The sequence below is a fragment of the Anopheles ziemanni genome, chromosome 2 (assembly GCF_943734765.1).
Source record: "Anopheles ziemanni chromosome 2, idAnoZiCoDA_A2_x.2, whole genome shotgun sequence".
In the NCBI taxonomy this organism is placed as follows: domain Eukaryota; kingdom Metazoa; phylum Arthropoda; class Insecta; order Diptera; family Culicidae; genus Anopheles; species Anopheles ziemanni.
The window spans coordinates 94,393,316-94,417,033 of record NC_080705.1 but is presented as its reverse complement, the minus strand read 5'-3'; the positions used below and the strand labels follow the sequence as shown (position 1 = coordinate 94,417,033).

At 50.0% G+C, this 23,718-nt stretch overlaps 2 protein-coding genes across 2 annotated transcripts in view; both read left to right on the top strand.

Moving 5' to 3' along the window:
• LOC131281381 (capon-like protein) overlaps positions 1–12,070 on the top strand; it is a 49,436-nt gene extending 37,366 nt beyond the window's left edge. The window contains exons 5-9 of the mRNA XM_058310710.1: positions 272–455; positions 6,777–6,922; positions 8,227–8,409; positions 8,526–8,648; positions 11,691–12,070. Of these exons, the coding sequence (XP_058166693.1) occupies positions 272–455; positions 6,777–6,922; positions 8,227–8,409; positions 8,526–8,648; positions 11,691–11,990 (936 nt within the window). The 3' untranslated portion in view covers positions 11,991–12,070. The remainder of the gene's footprint in view (positions 1–271; positions 456–6,776; positions 6,923–8,226; positions 8,410–8,525; positions 8,649–11,690) is intronic.
• Positions 12,071–18,666: 6,596 nt separating this feature from the next.
• LOC131294823 (transmembrane channel-like protein) lies at positions 18,667–23,376 on the top strand. The gene is made up of 8 exons (XM_058322869.1): positions 18,667–18,713; positions 18,806–19,313; positions 19,407–19,732; positions 19,871–19,981; positions 20,045–20,236; positions 20,312–21,893; positions 21,968–22,072; positions 22,135–23,376. Exons 1-8 carry the CDS (start codon positions 18,667–18,669, stop codon positions 23,374–23,376), a joined length of 4,113 nt encoding a protein of 1,370 aa, XP_058178852.1.
• The last annotated feature ends 342 nt before the right edge of the window (positions 23,377–23,718 follow it).

Sequence of the window (23,718 nt, the reverse complement as noted above, 5' to 3'; positions counted from 1 at the left end):
ACTGCCGCGCAGTGCGGGCAGAAGCTCGGTGCGCACGACCAAGCAGCCCGAGCCGAGCAACGATCCCAGTGTGAACGAGTACTTGGACACCGACATGACCTTACCGCGTAGTGGGAGTCTTGATTCGGACCTAGAGGTAATTGCGGGGGTGGGGGTCGGAAGGTTTGCGTGAATCACTTGAATCACTTCAGCGTTACGTTCAGCTACATTTGCATTCCCAAGGCATTCCATTCGCTCACCAACTAACCGACGCCATCTTTTTCTCCCACAGTCACAAGCCATGCGGATTGTTCGGACCGTTGGCCAAGCATTCGAAGTGTGCCACAAGCTGACCATGCAGGACAGCGGAGACAACCTCGGCGACGACCACTCGGAGCTCTCTCCGTGCGACGTCTCCGAGCAGGACCGATGCTCGGATCGCATCAGCGAAGACGATCAAGACTTCAGCAAGAAAGGTAGGCGGCGAGCGAACAAAATCAATATCTCATCTGTTCTGCCGGGATGGGGATGATCTGGGTGCGATTGAAACAAATGATTTTTCGCAGAAAATGATTTCTTCACACAAGGATACACTCCTCCTCCTCCAGGACGTCTCGGGCTCGTGAACAAACAAATCCACCGCTTATTTCCGGTGCCGCCCGTCTTCGGGATTGTTGCGTTGATTCCGTTTCGCCTCGACGCCCCATCATTTGTTTTGCTTCACGCGGCCTGCTGCGATTAGTCTAATCGAAAAGCCAAACGGCGCTACGTCGGACGTCGAACCGAACGCTGAAGAACGCTGAGGTCGGCCCAAAGAAAACACAAGGGCCAGCGAAGAGAAAAAGCAAACGCCGGCGAACCAGCCCAATCGTTATGCTTGGCCCCGCGGCAACTGTGGTGGCATCATGTTGGGCGTTTTAATTAAATTTGTACGCCTCGCCGAATCCTCCTCCCGGTTCTTCTTCGAGCGCGCGGGGCAAGAAAAGAATCCTCTTTCTCTGCAACACACCCGTGTTTCTGTTCTGGACGCACGGGTTCTGGTCGGGTACATTTTTGCGCTGTTATTTTTCGATACTCCGGCAGATGGCACAGATGGCCCGTGGGACGGGTTTTCCGCACTGTTCACTAGCAACTCACCCGTAACCCGGGTTTTAACCGGTATCCCTGTGCAAGTTCCTGCAGGAGCAGGTTCATCAAAGACCGAAGCGCCCTCTCAATGAAGACATTGCAGACGATTTCATCAAAAAACCGACGCCCGCCGCTTTGCAAATGTCTCCAGTTTTCCACCCGACTTCGCGCGGCGACCGGCGGTGGGAATTGATTAGAATTTTTTCGCTCTACTTTGCGACATCGTACACCATTTTCCACAAAAAGGCGTACTTTGCATAAAACGGTGGCGCGCAGTTAACGCAAAAATGATAATCATTCGCCCCTGCGCTTCCAAGCGAAATATAGAGAAGACATATTCCGCACGCCAAGTTTGATTACTTCACGTCCTGTGGAAAACGGAAATCATCGAATGGAACGGGGGAGCACATCGCAGCAGCCCTAAGCAAAAAAGAAACAACATAGAACCCTGAACTTCATATCTTTCGTTCACGATTTTGGCGGGTTTTGTTTCTACTTGAATTCCTCACCTTTTTTCGCCCGCTCTCTCTCTCTCTCTCTCTCTTCGCGCATCCCGCATTATCTTCGTTCAGTTTCTTGTTTCACTTCACGGTTCATTTAACATCGAACCCCAGCTCCGGCAAAGTTTCATTCCCATTTTCCCGGAGATCTGTGCGGTGCTGACGTGTTTTGTACGCACGACGGCATTTTCTCGCTTTCCGTATCGAAGGGCGGGGAGGGAGGGAGGGAAATAAATCCCGACAAGTCATCGCTTCAAATTAAACTTTATCTCGTGTTGTCGTACCATATTTTCGTTGCCGTTTCCAATCGTACTTTCGTCACTCGCTCGCTATCTTTTCAGCACCATCCCACACGTCAGCGGCAAACTCTGTTGACATACTTCTGCGAAACTGTGGATTACTTGCCCCGATTAGGGTGGTTACTTTATCTCGTGTTCGCTTGTGTTTCATTTATTTATTCCTCGTTAGGCGGTCTGTTCATTTGGGCGGCAACTTCCAGCGAACGGCGCTGCGCGGAATCGAACGGAATCGCAGGATATGAGAGCGGAATGTGGTTTGCCAATATCCGGCTCCGGATAAGTAAGTCCACCGGAGCTCGTTGTCTGTTAACACGATTGCGCTGAGATGTGCGAACGTGAGATGAAATTATCGACAAACGCTCGTGGCGGGAAGGCAGACACGAAAATAAAACGGCAAGGTGATAACAAGCGCGCCCTGGCAGAGGAGCAGAGGACGAGTACATATAATTATGTTGGAGGTTTATCTGCTCGTATCCTGCACAAGGACACGGCGATTGTGCTTGCTTTGCTTGTGAAACGTCTGCTACGGTTGCTTTTAAAATATGTCCGTTTCATCACGTGGCCCTTTGCGAGCTCCACGTGTGTGTGTGTGTGTGTGAGCAGCGAATTATCACGTTGGTTCGTTCGTGCGCTCGTTCGTTCGTACAGCTTCTGCTTTTGAGGAAAAGAAAACCGAACACGTTTCAGAAAACATTCTTACTTTCCTGGGGGGGGGGGGGGTTCACGTTCTGGGGGGAGTTCTTTCTTTCTCTCTGCTGGCGGTAGTGGTGGTGATGGTGGTGGGCAACACAACAACGGGCACGCCCGGAATGAAGCGGAAATGGCTTCTTCTGGTGTGATTGAAACGAGACTCTCGTTGCCTCGACGTGTCGGTTGTTTGTTGAATAAATAAACCACCACATACAACAGCAATACCGACCAGTGGCTGCTGTAAAAAACCGGATCTAGAGAGTATCTTACACATTAAGCTAACTTCCAATTTTCCCACTCTCGTAGCACCAACCTTCCGGTCCCCCCCGTGTCCACATTTCTCAAACCGTTTCGTTCTTATTCTAACTATGACTGCCCCGGAGGGGGGATGGTTTTCTCTTCGTCTGCTCGGAAAAAGCCAAACGCCGAGGCCCAAGCGGGAGTAGAAGAAGAAAAGAAAAATAAACTACACCGATGTGTTTATTTTCTTTCAATATTCTACTCCTCCTCCAAAGCATTTCCGTCCGCTCAACACGATGGACGTGCGCGCCCTGGAAAACTCGTGACGATCGCGATCGCCACTCTCGTTTCGAATTGGCCAATAACTGATTTACAATATCAAAATAAAACTCACAGCCGACTTATTATTGTTTACACGGGTGATTAATTGATAGACCGGCTCTCCCCGGCCAACATGCGAACGAGTTGGTCAAATAAATCTCGCTCGATCGTTTGCGATTTTCACCGGTCGACCGACCAACACGACGGTGGCCACACTCATCGGTGCTCGGTGCAGATGCATTTCCCTGCAGCAATCCCGCGAAGCAAAGGAGCGAAGAAAACTGGATGAAAATTCAAACGGGACCCTGGGGCAGACTGGGTGGCCGGCGGGCGGAGACGCACCAGAGTCGATGAGCCGTTAATAGTTGATTGATTAAACCCGGTGGGAGTGGGGGGAAGGAACGGTGGCGAAGAAAGGAAGCGGACATCTTCGTCGGCCAAAAACCACTCAATCACAGAGCAATCATTTCGTCTGCTCTTTTTATTTCTTTTACCATCAATCGAGGTGTGTGTGTGTGTGTCTGTGTGCGCGCGTGGTCGAGGTGACGACCAGTGACGATCGAGTGAGTACAGACCCGCGTGCACTCGCGTGCCGCACTTCGCCTTTCCCTTTGCCTGCCCTCCTTCATTTTGGGCGGAAATGGGGGGGGGATCGTACGACGTGTCCGTTAATCGACGTACGGCGAAACGTGGATTTCGCGCGCGGTCTCGGCCGGAAACGACCTCGAATTAACGTTTTGACACTTGTCTTCTTTTCTGCTGCACTTTTCGATAAGGGTATTATAATCTTAGTGGGAGGAAGAAGGGGGATTCAAGCCGAGCACTCCTGAAGGACGCTGAAGGTCCGTTCGTTCGGCAAGGGACCAAATTAAGTCCCGCGCGCTCGTTTCTCGGCGTTCCGTGGCTTTGCTTCTTCCTCTTTTTTATGATCCCGCCGAGAAGAAGACATATATCGCTCATGCTCAACCCCCGGCTCAAGGTGCACAATGACGTCAGTACAGCACGGCGCTATGCTACACCCTTCGGTGGGTTTCGCCACCACCACCACCACCACCACCATCACCATTCAATCGGATCCAATTGGGGACATGCATAGGCGGCTTGGTTTGGGGATGAACATACTGCTGGCGTTCACCGTGCCGTGCCTCGCCTTCCCTCGCAAGAAGATCGATGGTCCGGTGAGTTCGAAAGAAGATCTCGACGCCGCCCGTTGGGTTGGAGGAGGATTTGAGCAGGAAGATCGGTGGATGAGTAGGTGGGTGGGAGGCATCTGTCAACATTGCGTCACGCTGAGCCGAATCCGAAACGCACGCTTTGACCATGGCCACGTGGCTTCGGTGATCGAGATCGTTTTTCATTTAATCTTTTTCTCTCCTCTCGAAAGGAAGCGGACGCCATTCACCGTTTGCGCGATCTTGCTTCATCTCCTAGGCGGACACCTTCTGCTGTTTCCTGGCCATGTCCCTGTGGGGGTTTTATCTACTATTTTTCCTACGCGTGTCGCGATGCTGCTCGCCGGGTGGGCATCAACAGTTCGTTGGCCCTGGGTTGGGGGACGGAAACGGGGTACAGGTTTCCTGTCTTTTCCCATTCGCCGATTCTAAACGGGACTTTGATTTGCCATGAATTATGCGATCGGTGCCGGTGTCGTCTCCGTTGGTCACCGTTGGTTGTTTCTCGCTTTTATCTTTCGTTTTTCCCTTCCCCGTCGGCGGTCGGTAGGTTTTTCCCCTTTTAACTTCTTTTTTTTTGTTGCGGTTTTTCACTCAAAGATGTTGCAGATGACGATGACGATATTGGCCACACAGTCGCGACTTTGATGGAGCAACGTAAACAACGTGTCATTTGAGGGCAAATTGAATCGCTTTTCCAACCCTCCCTCCCTCCCTCCCTCATTTATCACCCCAACGAATGGTGCTGGTGTGTAACTGATGCGATGTTTTTAATTAGTGTATCTTTTCGCGGTATCACTCTTCCTGGCGGTTTACTGCAAACGTTACGCTTTTGACGACGACCCGTCCGCCCGCCGGGGAGGGGGGAAGGAGTTGGTGTGCCGATGATTACATTTCCATCAGCGATCGCCGCGGATTGGCCGACCGGGGGTTTTTCTTTTTGCTCCTTCCCGTGGAAATTTAATTGATGTTACTGGCAGCAAAAATCAAACAAAACAAAAAACGCATGAATCGAGCGAGAGTTTAAAAAAAAGTAAAGGGGAAGTACACCGACCAGAACACCCAAACTTTCCGTCCATGCAGTGTGCCCGTCGTCTTCTCCGTTGAGTGAAGAGTTGACCGGCTTTCGGTTAATGATTTACTAAAATGTTTGCAACGAAAACGGTAAAGCGGAACCACGGAGCAGCGAAACAACTTCCTTCGCGCGGGAGGAGGGAAAATAATTGATGTGCTAAAAGATTCGACATGTTAATTTACGTGCCCAAGGCGGTTAATAATTTTCGAGGATGGATCCTGCGGAAATTGGAATGTTAAGATTGGAGCAAAAGAGTTTCATTCATCATCAGAGGTTCTCGGGAAAGCGGACGCCATTCGGCCATTCTAAGCGTTGACATTCACCTCATATCGAACGGTGGAAAGTTCGACCGGTAGGTCCGCTTTTCGCTTCTGTCCACGAGGGTCTGTGTCAGTTCTGTTCTGCGCTTCAAAGAGGTCGCTTGCCATCCTCCCGCGAATCTACGCTACGGCTATTCTTTCTTCGTCAGCTTTGATCAATCGGCTGTCAGCGAAATTGTTGCATCGGTCCTACCGCGTTCATCGGACACAAACACACATAGTTGTCGTGTGTAGCTGAGCGGTGCCAGAGGTGGACACCTGCCCCCCCCGGAGAGGTGGAGGAAGCCGAGTCAGCCATCACCTCCTCCGTCCCGCAGCGGTGCTAATCCGGTCCATAGACTAGCTGTGACAGACAGTGACGTTTGTGGTTTCTCTCACACACGAATGCATAAAGAGGAAGGGAAAACCGAAAAGAAATAAGTGAACATGGTCAACGGACTGAACCAGCTGTCCAAACTCATTCGACACTGTAATCTATCTCCCAGCAGGGCTCAGGGCTTAGGGAGTCGAATCGGAAGACCGATGGACCGTTGGTGGTATTTGGCTAAATTTAGAATCCTCCTCGATTCCTCCCGCCCGCCTCCCATCGATCCTCCGGTTCCGTCGCATCAAAGAGCGTCTCGGATGAAAATGTATTCGCTCCATTCCCCAAACCTGGGGGGGGGGGGGGGGGAGGGGGGGGTATCCTTGAGGGGATGCAAACATCGGGGCAAAGGTTGGCAAATATCTTGGCCACCCGCTTTGTTGGTGGTCCATGATCGAATTCCTTCCTTAACTAGAACTCCCCATTGGAACGTCATTACGTAGTTATGTTGGATTTTACCCACAAACGCTCGAATGAATCGCTCGTTGATGACGAGATAATGAATGGTTTCAATTATCTATCGCTTTGAACCAAACCAGGGCAAATATACCCGGCGGTGACCTGTGAGAGAAATGTGTGAAATGCTTTCCCATCCACTTCAAAATGCAAGCAAACGACGAAGATAGGGATGTGAATGCATTCGTTTGAAGAAGCTAATAACTCACGTTGATCCGATTTTTGCTTTCAGACCCGGCGAAGGCGGCCTCACACGAATCACCCCGTTTGACGCGGCCGGACCACTTGGATCTGGCCATGCTTCCCTCCGGCTCGCAACCCTCCACCGCCACCAGTTCCAGCATGCACCGATCCTCGACATCTGCGCTACAATCACAGGTAAGTGTGACTAATGTTTTGGTTCAGCGATCTGTTTCAACTTCAAATTCGCAAGACGTGTAGATGTGTTTTCTTTTGCTTTAAAAACTCTGATCAGTAGTGGACAACAAATGTGCGGATACATCTAACTTAAACACAATTTCACACGAGGTCGAACACAATGCATCGAACCCCGGTCTGTTCTGGGTCGACGACGAGAGTTGCCCTTCACTTGTGAAGTTTAAATTTGATTTGTTTCGCTGGAAATTTGCATCTCCCATCGCAGCAAGAAAGTGTCTGGATGGAATTGTTGTTATTAAATTTCTTTGCCAAACATTTTCACCCAAAGGCTCTTGCGTTTGAAAGCCCTCCCCACCCCCGTTCCCACCCTCCTTCTCCTCATCTAAAACAACAGCGTGGAGAAACATATTTTTGAAACATCAACACCATCGTCCCTTTGTGCGGCGCTGCCCAAAACCAATTCACATCAGCGTAGGCGGCACACACACGACGTCTATCTGCCGGGAGGGAAGATAATTAGATTTTGCCCGTGCTAATGTACCCCCCCTGCCCTCGAAGGGAAAAGTTTAGAGAGCTGTGTGCCACATTTTACCCATAATCGCAACGATGGTCCCCCCCCTGCACGACGAGGAAGGATCGTATCCAGGATGGGCGACAAGGCGACAATTTTAATTGCTCATAGGAGCGTACTCAGTTCCGCTTCTGCGCGCCGCGCGATAATATGAAATGATTCCCCAAGCGTGGCCGACCTTCCCCAACCTCCCATTAGGAGGCGGCAAGCTTGTATTTAAAGCAAAAGAAGCGTAACCAGACGAAACAAAAAGAAAGACCCATAAATAAAACCTTTTTCCCAAAACTCCGCCAGCACAACGGGAGAAGCGGTGTTGGAAACTTGCACCACATAACACGTTTTGGTGGAACATTATTGTTTTCGAGAACATTAGCAACACGCTTCGTTAGGACAGTAAGGAAGGCCGGAAGGAACCCATGGCTTGAAGCCGTTTCTGCTAGGGCAACATTCAAGTTCAATCGAGTCGTTTATTTGATTATTTACGTTCGAGTTCGAGTTGTGGAAGTAACTATGCAAAGACAAAGCAACCTGTCTTTCCGAGTGGCGTTGGTTAATAAGAACTCTCTCTCTACCAGTCCCGGTCCCCTTGAATTACACCTCGCGCGAGATAATGATGATGATGATAATTTAGCATTCCACTGGCACGTTCCAACAACATGTCGATAGATGTTTTCTGCGTCCTTCTCTCCGTCCGATAGCTAATGCTTTCCTTCTTTTTTTTCTCCCCGTGCAGGATAAGGAACCGCCCGAAATGGTCTCGCTGGCCAAGTCCTCCCCGCTGTCTGCATCGCGCGAGATGACGAATCTCCGGGACCAGCTGGACCAGCAGCAGCAGCAAACACGCCAAGTGTTGGCCCAGTTGATGCTCGTCCGTGAGCAACTAATCTCGGAAACGAACGCTCGCATGGAAGCGCAGGTGAGGTGGATGGAAATTACGATAATTTGTACCCCCGACACACCGAGAAGGGCGCAACGCAACGGGTCGGTATTTTTCTTTCCCACCGCTAATTTGATCGCTTCTTTCGCTTCCAGGCACGTATCCAGCAGTTGCTACAGCAGAATCGTGAGCTATTAGAGCACATTGCATCCCTCGGAGGGTACCACGAACCGGACCGGCCAGGACTTTCGGCTACCGCCATCGGCATCGCTCCGCAGGTAGGTGAACGAGTAGAAAACCATACCACCCATACCCATGTTTTATGCTGCCCACCCATCCTGAGCTAGAGCTAGCTTTTCGCCATCCCCACCGGATTAAGTATGATTCTGCCTTTTCGTGCGTGCTGCATCGTATGTTTGCGTGTGTGTGTGTGTATGCTGTCCCATCCCATCTCGGTCCGTTAGCTTGTTGGTTTTTCTTCAAGCTCGCCTTACCTCAAACTCGATTTTCGTGCTGGAAAATCGTACCAACCACACGATTACGCGCTGGTTTCGTGGCTTTCCTTCCGGTTTCTTAAATGGCATCAATCCGAAGCATCAATATTCTGCACCGATCTCTCGACCCGTGGGTGCCTTTAAACGAATCCTTTTACTTTAGAATCGATCCGTAAACATCCAAGTATGCCCATGACGATGCCGTGTTGTGTTTTAAAACGCCTCAAGTTATGCAATACCAACTAATCCAGAACGTGCGCAGCCAAACGAGCAAGCAAGCAAGCAAGCAAGCAAGCGTTCGCGTTTCGCCGTTAGTGAGAACTTTTCGTGTGCTTTAAAAACAAACCTTAATGTGCCTGTGAATATGTGTGCTATTGATTGATTGAACCTAACAAGAGGTTTCCCTCAAATGGACGGAGAAGTGTTTTCCAAGGCAGAATTCCCGAAGGTAAGCGCTGCAAAGATGGCCATGCTAAGCATGCAATTAATTCCGACAACCCGTTGACAATAGCCACAGCTAACCCTTTGTTTTTGTTCTACAGTTTTCATTTTTGCAACAGCAGCAACAACAACAGCAGCAACAGCAGCAACAACAGCAGCAACAGCAGCAGCAGCTAAACGATCTGCTCAATCTCGGAGCGGCCGGTCTCAATTTCACGCCTGCCTTGCAGCAACTACACAAACTCCAATCGCTGGCTGGGCTGGTGGGAGGAGCCCCCAATCCCACCACCAACACTCTTGCCGCCCAGCAGGAGCTATACAAGTTGAACCAAACGCTTCTGAATCAGCTTTCCGGCGGAGCGCCTTTGGGCGGTGCCACTGGCGCATATCCCAGTGCATTCTTTCCCGGTGCCATTCCGACGACCAGCATGGCTTCAACGGTGCCCTCCTCGATGCAGAACTTCATGTTCGCCAACCCGAACGCTGCCGGCTATGCCGGTCTACTCCCGGGGGCCACTTCCTCCAGCAAACCTCCGTCGGCGGACAGCTCGAGCAAAAACTCACCGACCGCCACCTCGTCCGGATCGGGACGACTTATCGGTGGTAGTGGTGGTGGTGGTGGTGGTGGGTTTCTCACCGATACGGGGCAACGTTCTAATCGACCGTCCTATGCGTCGTCCACGTCAACCCTGTTCGACGAGCTGCGATTGGCGCGAAGTCTGGAGAAGGGAATGGAATCGCTCCGAATCGACGACGGGTCCGACGGTTCGAGTCAGTTCATAAAACCTCTATCGCAGGTGGGCACCCTGACCACGATCGACACGGACGGCAAGGTGAAAGTGATCGTTCCGATGAACCCGAACGAAGTCGCTGGCCAGCAACAGCAGCAGCAGCAGCAGCAGCAACAGCTAGACATTCCGGTGGGTGTGCCTAGCCGGAAGTCAGCTTCCTTCTCGGAACTTCCGACCGGCAGTGCAGGAGGATCTGGAACCGGGGGAAGCATGGGCGGGAGTTCGGGGACCAGCGGTACGATTAGCCAAGAGGGCAGCACTCGGAACGTGTCGATACTGAAGGACACGACACGCAGCAACTACTATGACAAGAGCAAGACATCCATTCCGAGTCTGGTCACGCTCAAAGTAACGGACGAGAGCGGTACGACGGTTACGCGGAAGCTGCCGGCCACGCCGAGCTTTATCACGCGCAGCACCAGCGAGAAGGTGCCGAACCGTAGCCAGATCATGAGCCAGGTCCAGCGTACCCAGTGGGCCCGACACACCACGAAATGAGCACCAATTTTATCTCTACTGCTAGTCTGTATGTTACGACGTCGGATCGATCGTTCGATTAACTCGTTTCGATTTGAGTTTTGCGTTTCGTTAGTTCTCTTTTTCTGTTGATCCAAGCGACCATCTGGCTACCCGGCCTACTAAGAAAGCAAGCAAGCAAGCCACTCCTGAAGGGTTCGATCAAACCCCATACCTTCCCTAATAACCCGCGTTTCCTTCAATTCTAGTCGAATTAATTAAAATAGTGTGTAATTATTTCGATACTCAAAACGGAAAGCATGGGGCGAACGCTACCAAATGGTAGTAATATAAGCGCACCGATGGAACGAAGAAAGAGAAAAGGGGAAAATTCGGGCTCTTACCTTACCGGTGTAGAAATCCTCGTGTACCTGGTCGTCGTCCTTCGATTCGCATCGCTGAAGACGTTCGGAAAAAGGTTCATACCTGCGAAAAACAAAATGATAAGGGACGAAACGAAGAAGGAAGAGGAGTACCAAACCTGTAAATATTAGGCACAGTTTTCAATCGAAATGAAAATGCTGATGACAACAACGGTGATGATAACGATGCAAGTTAACAATAAAGATTACATAAATGAACCAAAAACGTAAGCATTCATTTGGACGGCGGGTGTTTTGTGTGTGTGTGTGTGTCGCCCTGACCTTTCCCTCGGTCCTTTTTTATCAGTAAACTTTTATCTTTATTAGGTGATTACTTTCCAGCTACTTTTCCTTACCTCCCCCCCCCCAAGCAGCGATGAGCGTCCCAGCGTAAGTGGCCCCCATTTTGTGGAGGGACCGTTTATTATTATAGCCCGCAGCAAGTGGCGATAAAACGTTGCGATGGAGGATATCATCATCTCTAAATCGAGCCGAATGCGTTATTTTGGGGAGGAAATAAAAGAGCCATCAGAGATAGATGGGCATCTCTGGTCGCGAGTCGTTTTGGTCTGACTCTCGAGTCGCATTAAAAAGCAATCATTTGTTCATTCCACAGTTATTTCGGTTTCGCTTTTGTTTTGTTTCAGCTTCCCCGTACAGTTACCGAATGACTTGAGCTCGTAACTTATGCTTCTTTCGTTTCTTATCCATTGCAGCTCTCGTCGACGGCAAAGGTGGCTCGCTGGTTCCACACGCTCCAGTGGACGAATCAAACACAATCGCTGTCCCGTCCGGAGTCTGGCTTCGTCTCGGGCGATTCGCGCTCGGAGCGCAACCAGAAATCGGACGTCGACATGGTGGACCTGCTAGCCAAAGACCACGCCGGCAGCAACGGGGTGGACCTGTGCGACGAGTACCTGCTCGTCGAGGGCACCAGCAACCTCTGGAGCAAGCTGAGCGTCAAGAAGCGCAAGAAGCTGCTCGGTCTCAAGCTCGGCAAGGTGACCACCTTCTAGCCTCGGCGCCGCTGGCCACCGCCGACCGCGGGGGTGGGGCCAGCCGCTGGTCATGAGGGCCAACCGTTGGTGCGTCTCACGACAACTGCCGCCTCGCTCGACAGCTCGAGCGACACCAGCGACTTGGACGAGTAGGAGAAGCAGAACACACACGCGCCCGTTACTTCCAGATTAGATGTCAACGCTAAACTCGGGAGCAACTTCCAGGGGCGATTTCAATGAACCACGCGCGGTATCAATCACCATCCAATCCGAGCCGCCATGCCAATACCGATGAGATTCGAAAGCACGGAAAACCCCCCACACATTCCAGAAGGAGAAACGAGACATTCTGCTCCGTTGCATGAATGATTTTTCTAAATTTTCTCAACCTCTCTGTGCCAGCAAGCGCCACTCCAATCTAGCAGGAATTCCCAAATGAGTCCGACGTCTGGCAGTCATACGTTTAGCTTCATCGTTACATCGTCTAAAAATCGTTGCTCAATGTTAACAATCAGTATCAATTCGTTTGAAGATTAAAGGAACACAGTGAGAGAGGAGCATTTTTTCCGTTAAGAGTTCAAACACACCAGCATAGTGGAAAATAGCAATGTTGAACGTGACATTCCCTTTAAGGAAGAAGTGAATTATCAGATCAGTCAAACCTGCTGTTAACAGTTTATCTCGTGTTCAAAAACCGTATTGACGTCCCAATTATGTTTGGTTTACTAACAGTATATGAGAAGAAGAGGTAGTTCATTGTTGCGTATACCTTGAGGTATACATAACCGTAATCTAAGGGACTTAAGAGAAGAATTGAAAAACTGGAAAAAAGTAGAAAGAGATAGAGTACGGAAGAAATGTATGGACTTAGGCTAAATGTTACTGTTTCACTATCGCGGATGGCGTCGCATTCTGCCTTGCAAACAGTATTGAGACATTCCAAAAAGTGGTACTGAACACTCCAACTTAGGTAACCTACGAATAGGATAACATTACTCCTCTTTTTTGACATCTTTATCATTCCAACACATCATTGGAACCTTTTGTTTTGGTTCTCCCATGACATAAATATCCATGCTTCATCCAAGACTGAGCTGATCGGACAAAAACAAAAGCAATGATCGAACAATTTTCGGTACGAATAATGGTTTTCTTTTTCGGAACCTTCTTGCGACTAATAACATTATTTCATAGGCAAAAATGAATTTCAGTCGGCTTTCGCCGTCAGGAGCAAAAGTGTAGCTTTTAATCACTCTTCAGATAGGAGAGTCGGTGTGTATGAGTGTGTGCTTTGGATACTTCCATGTCTCCCCCTTGAAGCGCAGCATTTAGTGTTTAAGTAGTTTAATTTCCTTGATTTCTTTTCTCACCCACTACCCCAAGATTATACCCGAACAGATGACGAGAATAAAAATAAAACTATGATAAAATCCAACGATAAAAAAAATCCCTTTCTTCCACGAACGATCCGGTTGGATATATCATCTGAAGTATAAGCGAAAGAAATGCTAATGGTGCCACTCTAGGTATCCATTACGATAAGAATGATGGTCGTCGCCACATCTTTCCCTCAACTTACGGTCTTTCGAACTCACCTGTGGCGGCGGAGGTTCATTATGTTCGGAGCGCGGCGAAGAAAACCCGGGCAGCCCATTCGGCGTTGCCCTCCGTGAACCCTAAAGTGGCCCACCGGGAGGCCAGTGTCGCCTAGGCAGAAAATGATTGATGACCACATCTTGCTATCTTTTTCTGAAGCAAACGGTTTTCCCTGCTACCTTTTCGCAAGCCACGAAATACATGTCTCTCCTCTTAAACGGGAAAGAGCGCCGGGAAATCTCGGCTCGGCGTTCATAATGGTTAGCGTCGTGATGAATGATAGCTGCTTGTAGAGAGGAAAAGAAACCGCTGCCCCCGAAGAAAAGGGCACCGTTCGCTTCCGGCAATTTAAAGGTGTGACTACTGCCAGTGCGATTCTATGCCGTGGAAAATTGATTTTCCTCAGGCTTCTGTCAAATTAAAACTTCTTCTGAACCAAACCCCCCCACGATAACTCCACGGTCACCCCAGTGGGCGCGTTTACCAGTCAAGTCGCACATCATAGCACACATTTACTCCACGAGCACGTGTCCAAATCCCTTTCGGCCGTTTTGACGAAAACAAATGGCAGCATGGAAAATCCTTGCACAACACGCTTCGTGGAAGGCTCGACCGGAGTTTGTGCAAAAGCAGAATCACAAACCGAAGCTGAGCGATGAACTTACGATGAGCGTGCGGGGAATATAACTGGCTGGCACCATCTCGGATCGGGGTTGGGCTCGTCAGCACGTCGAGTCCGTTGCGAGCCGGCGAGCGTACAAGCGAAGGTAATCTATCAACGTCCTGCAGAATGACTTGATTGGCTGCGATGGCCATTGCAAAATTAACCGGTCATCGGCCGGCCCCCCCCCGAGGAATACTTCCAAGTGGTTCGAGCCGCAAACACGCGGAGTGTTGCCAAAGCCCGGGGTGGGGTCGCCTGGTCGCTCGTGATAGCTTTTATTTTTTCCCTCGCTAGCTCACAGACTATAATTTTGCCCTGTGTTGCAAACACGTCTAAATCTACTCTTTACATGTCTCTCCACTCCCTGAACATATCCGTGGAATTCAAAAGATTGCACCAACTACCGTCGAGCCGAGGGGTGGGGGCTCCCAAATCACCCACGCTTTCCTCTAGGAGTGGAAGGGGGGAGGGGGGATGGTGGCACAGTTACCTGTTTCCTGTGGAGTCCAATTTGTAGTTGGTTGTTGCTTTCGAATTCAAGTTTGAAGCCATTTTACTTGACAGCTCGTCAAGCCGTCCCACCATTTCCCAGCGAAACGATGAAGCAACTGGTGGTGACAACCATCAACCCGTGCATGTGTGTCTGTGTGTGTGTGTGTGTGTGTGTGTGTGTCTTGATGGACGACGAGCTCATCGTGATAAAGTTGAAAAAGGAAAGACGGGAAAACAATGGTGCGCACGTGTCAGTGGTGCGATTCTGACAAGGATTGTAAATATTTATTGTATGAAACCGTGGCGTGTCCTACTCTCACATTGCGGGTAACTGGGAAAGGAGGAGTGACCCGGGGGGTGGGGGGCTCGAGGGAATTTCCCTAGCGAAAGGGCGTGGGATGTCCTCGTTTTCCCCCCCCGACAAGTTTCATTTTGCATATATGCGTATGTTCCGCTTTTTTCCGCTCGATTTTGGCGGCAACCTGATCCGCGCGAGGGTCGTCCAGGTGCGACACACTTGCAAACCGGGTGGCTTCATTCCTGGTTCAAACGTGCGACTGTTAACGTGGTGCGGTTCTTTCGGTTCGGTTAGAACAATTCAGGTGCGCGAGTGTGTGGAAACTTACATCTTCGAAAATTGTGATCAACAATGAGTGAGTCTGAAGCGACGACGAAACGTAGTCGTAAGAAACCGTCCGGAATCCTGAAGCTGGACAATGTGCGACGACGAGAGTCATCGGGCAGCTCGCTGCTCCAACTTGGAGACGAGGTACGGCGGTTTTTCCGAAACAAAACACCTCGATGGAGGCGCCTGGTGGTTTTCGATATTTATCGTGTGGCTGCACCTCTTTCGCAGTGCATGGCGAATCAAATACAAAACATACGGTTTTCTAAAATCATACCCTTTACTAAAGCTAACAAGAAGTGTGTAGGCTTGGTCGGGGTGGGCTCACATCGTTCCGGAAACTATCCCATCGGTACCATAGGAAATTCAGCCGAACAGATTGCTGATAATGCCATCATAGGTTAGCGTGACTGCGGATCATTCGGCTCGATACGCGAAAATGATACAAATCGCATCACTTAGTCCCGTTCCTCGAAGGCTAGTTTCAGGCACGTCCTTCAATCGAACAACTTGTTACTAGATAGAATGAAACGAAAAAAAAACCCCGAAAGTCGTTCACGCTGGAACATTTGTTTTGTAACATAAGTTTCTTTGTTCGGTGCGAGTGGTAGTAAAACATGAAACAGGCTCTTACCCATCGTTGGTCGTAAATTAATTTATCCTCCTAAGTAATAAAAGAAAACCTCGACCACGGTTGTATTGGCACAGCGACACACGGGTGGGCGAAGGGTCCTGCTCCTTGTAGCTAATGCGAAAAAGATGCCACCAACAACCGGTTGCGGTTATTATCATCAACCGCGGGCGCATTTTTTTCTTTTCCAACAGAGAAAGAATGCAGCAGGTGGTATGGCATTGCTGGCGAAACGTTTCTTCGTACCCCATTTCGTAAGGGCATGGACGAAAAAGCGTATAAGAACCTCAACGCAGACAAAAGCGAGTCGAATAAACCGGAACGAAAGGAATAAAAAACATCTTTTCCACCCGGCCGATTATGAAAACGAAAAGTGAAAAAAAACGAATGCTTTGAAGAAAGAGAAAGGAGGAAATAAAAACACATACTTCACACACTACGAACACTACCGAGGGAAGACGGTTTCCACGGTTTTCCAACCCATTGATACGAGGAGGTTTCTTGTAGTATTTGCCGAACCCTTTATCCTCCAGGGTTGAGGATGGTTCAATGTTGCGACTTCGATCCAGTTGCGATTAATCCTTCCTGGCGGACGGTTTACGGAATTTCTTGCCCAGTCCGTCCAACGACCACGACGACGTACGTGAATCGGATACACGCAATCTGAAGCAGTCCAACGGGGGAGAAAGTTATTATTTTAATTAGCTGAGGTAGTGCATGTGTTACATAACAGTTTAAAAAACCATGTGAATTTGTGATGTGTTGTTGTAAAAAGTAACCGAATCGTTGGAAATGCAAATGGTCGAAAACGTTTGCCTTAAATTTGGAAGAAAAACAATAGAGTGATTTATTGATGAAGTCCCTTTGAAACATATTGTCTTATACACCCAAGTGCTTAAACGATACAAAATTGTAACAAAAAGCTTTGAAAGATTCCACTACCTTTACCATCTTTGAATATTTCCTTTTCCATTTGTTCATGGCTCGCAAACAAATACAATCCACACTAGGCATGTCCCGGAACGAATTTTGCCGACATTTTTGGCATTCCTTTGTGAACAGACAAATGAGCAAAAAGATGAGGGAAAAGACAAAATCACCACCGCGCGGAGGAAAGGCGCTCGCAAATCACAATAGTCACGGTGACGGCGCTAGGACAGTCCTATTTCGGTGTGGGTGGATAATTTTCCCACCCACCAGGACGAGCTGCGTAAGGATTGTGTCTGTGGTCCAACACACGACGACTCTCTTTAATCCACTTCGGACGGCAATAACGACTACTGGTGGCGGTGGAAAGTGGGGTGTCAAGAGGGGGAGTCCCACACCGCGTGGGACTAATTAATGGAACTTTCCTCCAGCAACGGAAAAAGGCCTTGACATAAAAGACCGTCAAACGTGAATCACACTGCATGAACGAATTGTGACGCGCCTGTTGTGTTGGACGAAAATGGGAAAATTCTCCGTGCCCGTGACAGTTTCGGTTTCGGAAAAGGACATCGGTTGGTTTTTTGTTTTTTCTTTTTATAATAACCTTTTTCTCGCCACAATGCCGCAAAGAAGTGCAAAAGAGCACACACCCCGAAACGCCACGGGACGTCACAGCAGGATCGTAAACGTACAAATGGATCCCGCTCGCTCGTGCGAGACTTGGAGTTGGAAGGAATGTCTTGTTCGTCGTGTCGCAGGTGTTCGGGGAAAAAAAAGCACACGATTATTAATAGTGCTGGCAGCCGTTGGAGCCGTAATCAATTATTATTCGATGTTGTCTGCGTGTCTGTTGTCGTGTTTCATTGCCTTCTTTCCTATCATTCTTTAGTGGATGTTTCTTACACTATCGAAGAGTGTTGCGCCATCGAGTGGAAGGAAATTAGCGTCCCATTCAGAGGGGGGTGGGGCGGTGGAGGAACTTTAAAGCCAACCTAAACATAGGTGCGGGAATGACGTCGCCTGGCGTATCGATACACCTCCGATCGATGGAATTGCACAGTGTGTCAGGTCAAACTATTTTAAGAAGCAGACACTCACATCACTTGGGGTTTTAACTTTTTTATTCGCGAGTTATTCAAGGTGAATTATGTAGGTAACTCACAGTATTTTTTTATTCAAACAAACTATGCAACACAGAGGAAACATTTATTAGAAATTCAAATGTCCTTACGCAATGTATTCTTTGCCCCACTGTGCTTACGATGGTAAACCCACACACAAACAGACACACACACACACTTTTATAGCATACGGTTTTATCGAGGATGTTATCAGTCGTCGATTGACGGCCGTCTGAGGGAAAGCGTCGCACAAAAGAGAAACCATCTGAATGCGTGCTGTGTTTTGTTCCGTGTTTTGCATGGCTTGCTTTTGACAGCTCTCGCCGCCGACTTCCGTTTCGCCGCAACTTTCCGTCACCTGGGCCTTCCCGACCGTTGGCCATTCACGGCTTGATCTCTCCAACGACGACGGTGACGACGACGGCGACGAGGAGGAGGGCGAAGTTTTGAGCAGCGAGCAACATCCGGCGGCTGCAGGATCCGTCCCACGGGGACCGTTTTACGCACCGGCAAGCGATGGCAGCGCGTCTGTGCTGCCGGAAGCTGCTGGCAGTAACCCGCCGGGGACGCTGGCAAAGCCGAACGAGCCGAAGAAGCGTACAGTGAAAGTGCTGCCGGCGACCCGAACCGGAAACGTTATGAAATCACCTGACGTGGTGGGGTCGGGCGGTTCGTTCTTTGGCGGGTAAGAGACTGGTCCGCTGACTGACGCTATCTTAATTGTTCGATCTTGCTAATGTGCCTGTGCTTTTCGGTCGTTTCCGGCCGCCCGACTAGGGATCCGGCGGCGCTCGTGGTCGGTGCCCGTTGCGATACGGACGACGATGAGGACTACTCGGCCAGTCTGAACGCGATCATCCAGCGGAAAGCAAGTGTGAAGAAAAAGCGCGCCGGCTACAAGGGACACCGGCGAGCGTCGAGTCCGATCAGCCAGATGATGGGTCTCCCGGACGGTGTTGGAGGTGGCGGCGGTGGCAGACGACGTTCGAGTGTGTACACGACCAGCTCCGGGGAAACGGGGATTACGCTGCCCGGAGATGAGCATTCGCTGGGCGGGGCACGCGACGAGGCGACCGGAAGGCAGGATAAGCTGTTCGACACGATCCGGCTGCACAAGGAGGTACTGCAGACGGTCAAGCTGCAGCCGATCAGCATGAAGCGGAAGCTGAAGCTGGTCCAGCAGGCCAAGAGCTACATCACGCGCCACGAGGGAGCTCTGCAGGAGCATTTCACGTCTCGCACGGCCCGCAGTTTGATGGCACAGTTTAACATTTTTCTTACAACGGTAAGCGTGCTTGGAACAAATAGCCCAACCAAGAGCCAATAATGAACGATTTTTCCTTGAATACAAATTTTCTATCTCCAAAATCCCTTACAGAAATGGCAACAACTGCTCCGCGAGATGGCCAATCTCGTAACCTACCTAATACCGTGGGAGTCGCGTATTAAGGAAATTGAATCGCACTTCGGTTCGGTGGTGGCCTCCTACTTCACCTTCCTGCGCTGGCTTTTCTGGGTGAACGTGGTCATTTCGGTGATGCTGGTCGTGTTCATTATGGTGCCGGAGGAGATTTACGTCGATCCGGAGAAGGCCAAGTGTGACATCCGGAAGAGTATGTCCCAGCAGGAGCGTACACTGACACGGAACTTTAGCACGATCTGGGAGTTCGAGGGCCACCTCAAGTATTCGCCCTTGTTTTACGGGTAAGGGGGACGATGCCGATAGGACAATTGCGACCAGCCTTCGTTTGGCTTCATCGGCACGCATTCAGGGGGCGAAAGGCGAAAGTGACTTCAATGGTAGTGTCGAACAGGAACGTACATTTAAGTTTTCTCTTCTAGATACTACTCAACATTTTCCGGTGCTATCGCGTGGGGCTACAACCTTCCTTTGGCTTATTTCTTCACGGGACTCGTCGTGTACATCTACAGTTTTGTGGCGACACTGAAAAAGTATTCCCACTCGTTCGTAGAATTTATTCAATACTGAGCATAGTTCCTTTTTCCGAATTGTAGGATGGCAGAAAATTCCCGTATGTCGAAGCTCTCATCTAAGGATGATGAGTACGTTTTCTCGTGGAAACTGTTCACCGGCTGGGACTACATGATAGGACACATGGAAACGGCACAGAATCGTATGGCATCGATTATTCTCGGCTTCAAGGAGGCGCTGCTCGAGGAGGCCGAAAAAAAGAAGGATACACGAAAGTAAGCTCTGATAATTAGAAGTTTCAGTGATATGTTGATCCAGTGATACCCCCCTCTCCCCATCTTTTTCTACAGTTGGAAAATTATACTCTTACGGATATTGGTAAACTTCCTGATACTGGGATTGCTGGTAGTTTCGGCGTACAAGGTGATACAGGTGGTGAGGAACTCGATGGATTTTAAGGATTCCGATTCCTGGTGGCGACGGAATGAAACCACTATTGTCATGTCGCTCATCTCCTTCTTCTTCCCGATGATATTCGAAGCGCTCGGCATAATGGAGTACTACCACCCGAGGAAACAACTTCGTATCCAACTAGCTCGCATCATGGTACTGAACATGTTAAATCTCTATTCGCTCATTTTCGCTCTTTTCGATAAAATCGCACACATGACAACGGAATTGCGTAGGATGAAACCGCTTAACTTCACCTCCTCCGCAAGCCAGTGTTTCGTCCCGCAGGAAGGATCAAGATGGAACGTTTCCAGCTACCTTACGGATGGTTCGTTTGCTGCCGAAATGATAGCGAACCTCACTCGATCCGGTTACGGTCCAGCCACTCTGCTGGCCAACGGGAGTAGCTGCTTCCGTGTACCGACGAATTGTCCGAACACTTCGCAGGGCACCACCGTAACCGTGCTGACAACCCTTTTACTAACGAATCTGTCCACTACCGCCATGCCGGAGCTGTTCAACTCAAGTGCAGCGCTTACGACGAACGATTTTGGAACATCGTTTAACCCATCGACGGCCACGATCTCCACCACTCAGTACCACGCATCGCAGCATGGATACGACGAAAGTGATGATGAAGAGTATCGCAGACGATTCCTACCGAACGATGACCTCGGTGGAGTTCCCATCAACAAACGGGAAGCCATCTACGACGCTGGGAGCGGATTTTCGACGGATTCGCAGGAGCTCACCTCAACACCGGTTCCAAGTACAACCCAACAACAGACGGGGGAGCTCACGACGGAAGAGTTCCAGACGATGACCTACACCGAGGTGTACAAATTCGTTACCGGCAGGTACGACAAGTTCCTCGAAACATACTACTACTCCTCGGAGGAAGTGGATGCAGCGAAAGAAATTACCGACAGCCAAGAAGAGCTTCTGGAGTACGAGGCCAACCAATTTCTGACCTCAGAGGAAGCTCTGGGGCTTCGTCCGTCCACCACCGACAATCCTCGTACACTTGAGCATACAACAACGGAAGGATATACAAGCGTTTGGACGACGATCGAAGGTCAAATGACGGCCGAGATATCGACGGAGGAGCAATCAGTGCCTAATTCAACGTCTACGGAAACATACAGCACACTTTACACTACGGAAGCAATTCAAACTAGTACGCCCCATTTTGAGGATATTTCGCCCGAAACGGAACAGACACAAAAAGGCACACTGCCTACGACCCCCGGGTGGACAATCGAGAACCCTACTTCGCCGGGGACAGATGATGATGTTAACCAGAGTTTTGAAACAAGCGCCTCAACTGAAACGCCCGAGAAGTGCTATCATTTGCTGTGTACGCCGGCTAGCACGCCAACATTGGACGCTCAGGACAGCAAGTACCGAAACGCGGACATACGTACCCTTTGCTGGGAAACCATGTTTGGACAAGAGCTGGCAAAGCTTACCGTAATGGATTTGGTAGGTCGTGAGCTAAGGAAGGGAAGTTAAAGTTTGGGCCTGTTCACCATAATCTTTTATTTCTCCTTTCATAGATCGTTACCATTGTGTCCACATTGATCTTGGATTTCTGCCGCGCGCTTTTTGTGCGCTTCATGAACGGGTGCTGGTGTTGGGACTTGGAGAAGAAGTTCCCCAAAGTAAGTGTCAGCGTAAAGTTAAAAATAATGGTATTACATCCGATCGATTGGCTTCGTTTCAGTACGGAGACTTTAAGATTGCGGAAAACATTCTGCATCTCGTGAACAACCAGGGCATGGTGTGGATGGGGATGTTCTTCTCGCCCGGGCTGGCCGTGCTTAACATCGCCAAGCTGGTGATCATCCTCTATCTGCGCTCCTGGACGGTGCTGACCTGCAACGTGCCACACGAGGTCGTCTTCCGTGCATCGCGCTCCAACAACTTCTACTTCGCCCTGCTGCTGACAATGCTCTTCCTCTGCGTGCTGCCCGTAAGCTACGCGATCGTGTTCCTCGAACCCTCCTGGCACTGTGGCCCCTTTTCCAACTCCAACCGCATCTACCATCTGCTGACGAACGCCACCGAGCGCATCGTGCCGGAAATGGTGACCAAGTATATCGTCTCGCCGGCGGCCGTCATCCCGCTGCTGGTGCTGCTCATACTGATCATCTACTATTTGCTGTCACTGACCGGCTCGCTGCGGGAGGCCAACCAGGACCTGAAGCTCCAGCTTCGCAAGGAGCGCACGGAGGAACGCCGGAAAATGTTCAAGATAGCGACCAGTACCCATCAGCAGACGCCCGGCACGGACATGGCCGGCATCAACGGACTGTCCAGCTCGTGGCACAAGGTGCTCGACTCCACCCAGCTGCGCCTTCAGTCCACCACGGACAACGCAACCGACTCGGAAAATTCCACCACCAAACGCAAGGAGCTGCTTCAGCGCATGATGAAGAAAGCGCTCCAAAAGGAGCACGTGGAAGGGGGCGAGTCCAGCGTGGGCCCAACGCATACACTCGCCGCCGCTCCGCCGGTTCTCGTTTCGCCTCCACCCATGGGAACAGTCACTGTCAACGAAAAGCACCGGGCGGTAGGAAAACCGAACCGCGCCGGCCAAGACTCGGATGTTTTCCGGTTCGATCGGAGCGCCGTGGAACAAATGGGCCGTGGAACGAACTCAAAGGCAAGCGAAGCTACGGACGACGAGTACGGAAGGAAAAAGTTCGAGCGAACGCGGCCATCGACGGCGGAGCGCTTCCGGATGGCGGCACAGGCCGAACGGCGCCGGATACACAACCTGCGGATGGCGGGCAAAGCTGCCGAGCAAACGACGGCGGACTGGATCGAGCAGATTCCCGTCATCACCATCAGCAAAACCTCCAGCGATGAGTGTATCATCGAGTCCGACCTGGACGATCCAAACGATCGGAAATTGGCCAACGTGGCCAAAACGACACTTCCGAAGACGGCACAACAGTCCTAAGTCGAGCGTTTTGCTGTTTTTTCGAAACTCGATCATATGCTTTGAATGCTTAGCGAGCGCATTCCCACATGGTCTTCGTGTGCACCACCACTTTTCGATGTGTATTTATTGGCATGCTCCAAAGGAGTCTGCCAGATGTCAACTAGATAATTTTCAGAAATTTATCACAATAGAATATTCGGTGTTGGTCGTTTTTAAATCAATTTTGATGAAAACAATGTGAATAGTTGGAAATTAATTTTCGATACATCCGAAACACTCATAAGAAATACACAATGTTTGGGAATTAATCTTCTACAAGTTTCTTGCTTAAAAAATCGTAATCTCAGCTTGCATACAAGC

Excerpts from the sequence above, each read along its gene's own strand:
- LOC131294823 (XM_058322869.1), top strand. The coding sequence starts at position 18,667 with ATGAAATCACCTGACGTGGTGGGGTCGGGCGGTTCGTTCTTTGGCGG. Across the intron at positions 19,982-20,044 it reads TTTGTGGCGACACTGAAAAA|GATGGCAGAAAATTCCCGTA; the intron begins GTATTCCCACTC and ends TCCGAATTGTAG. Across the intron at positions 20,237-20,311 it reads AAAAAGAAGGATACACGAAA|TTGGAAAATTATACTCTTAC; the intron begins GTAAGCTCTGAT and ends CTTTTTCTACAG.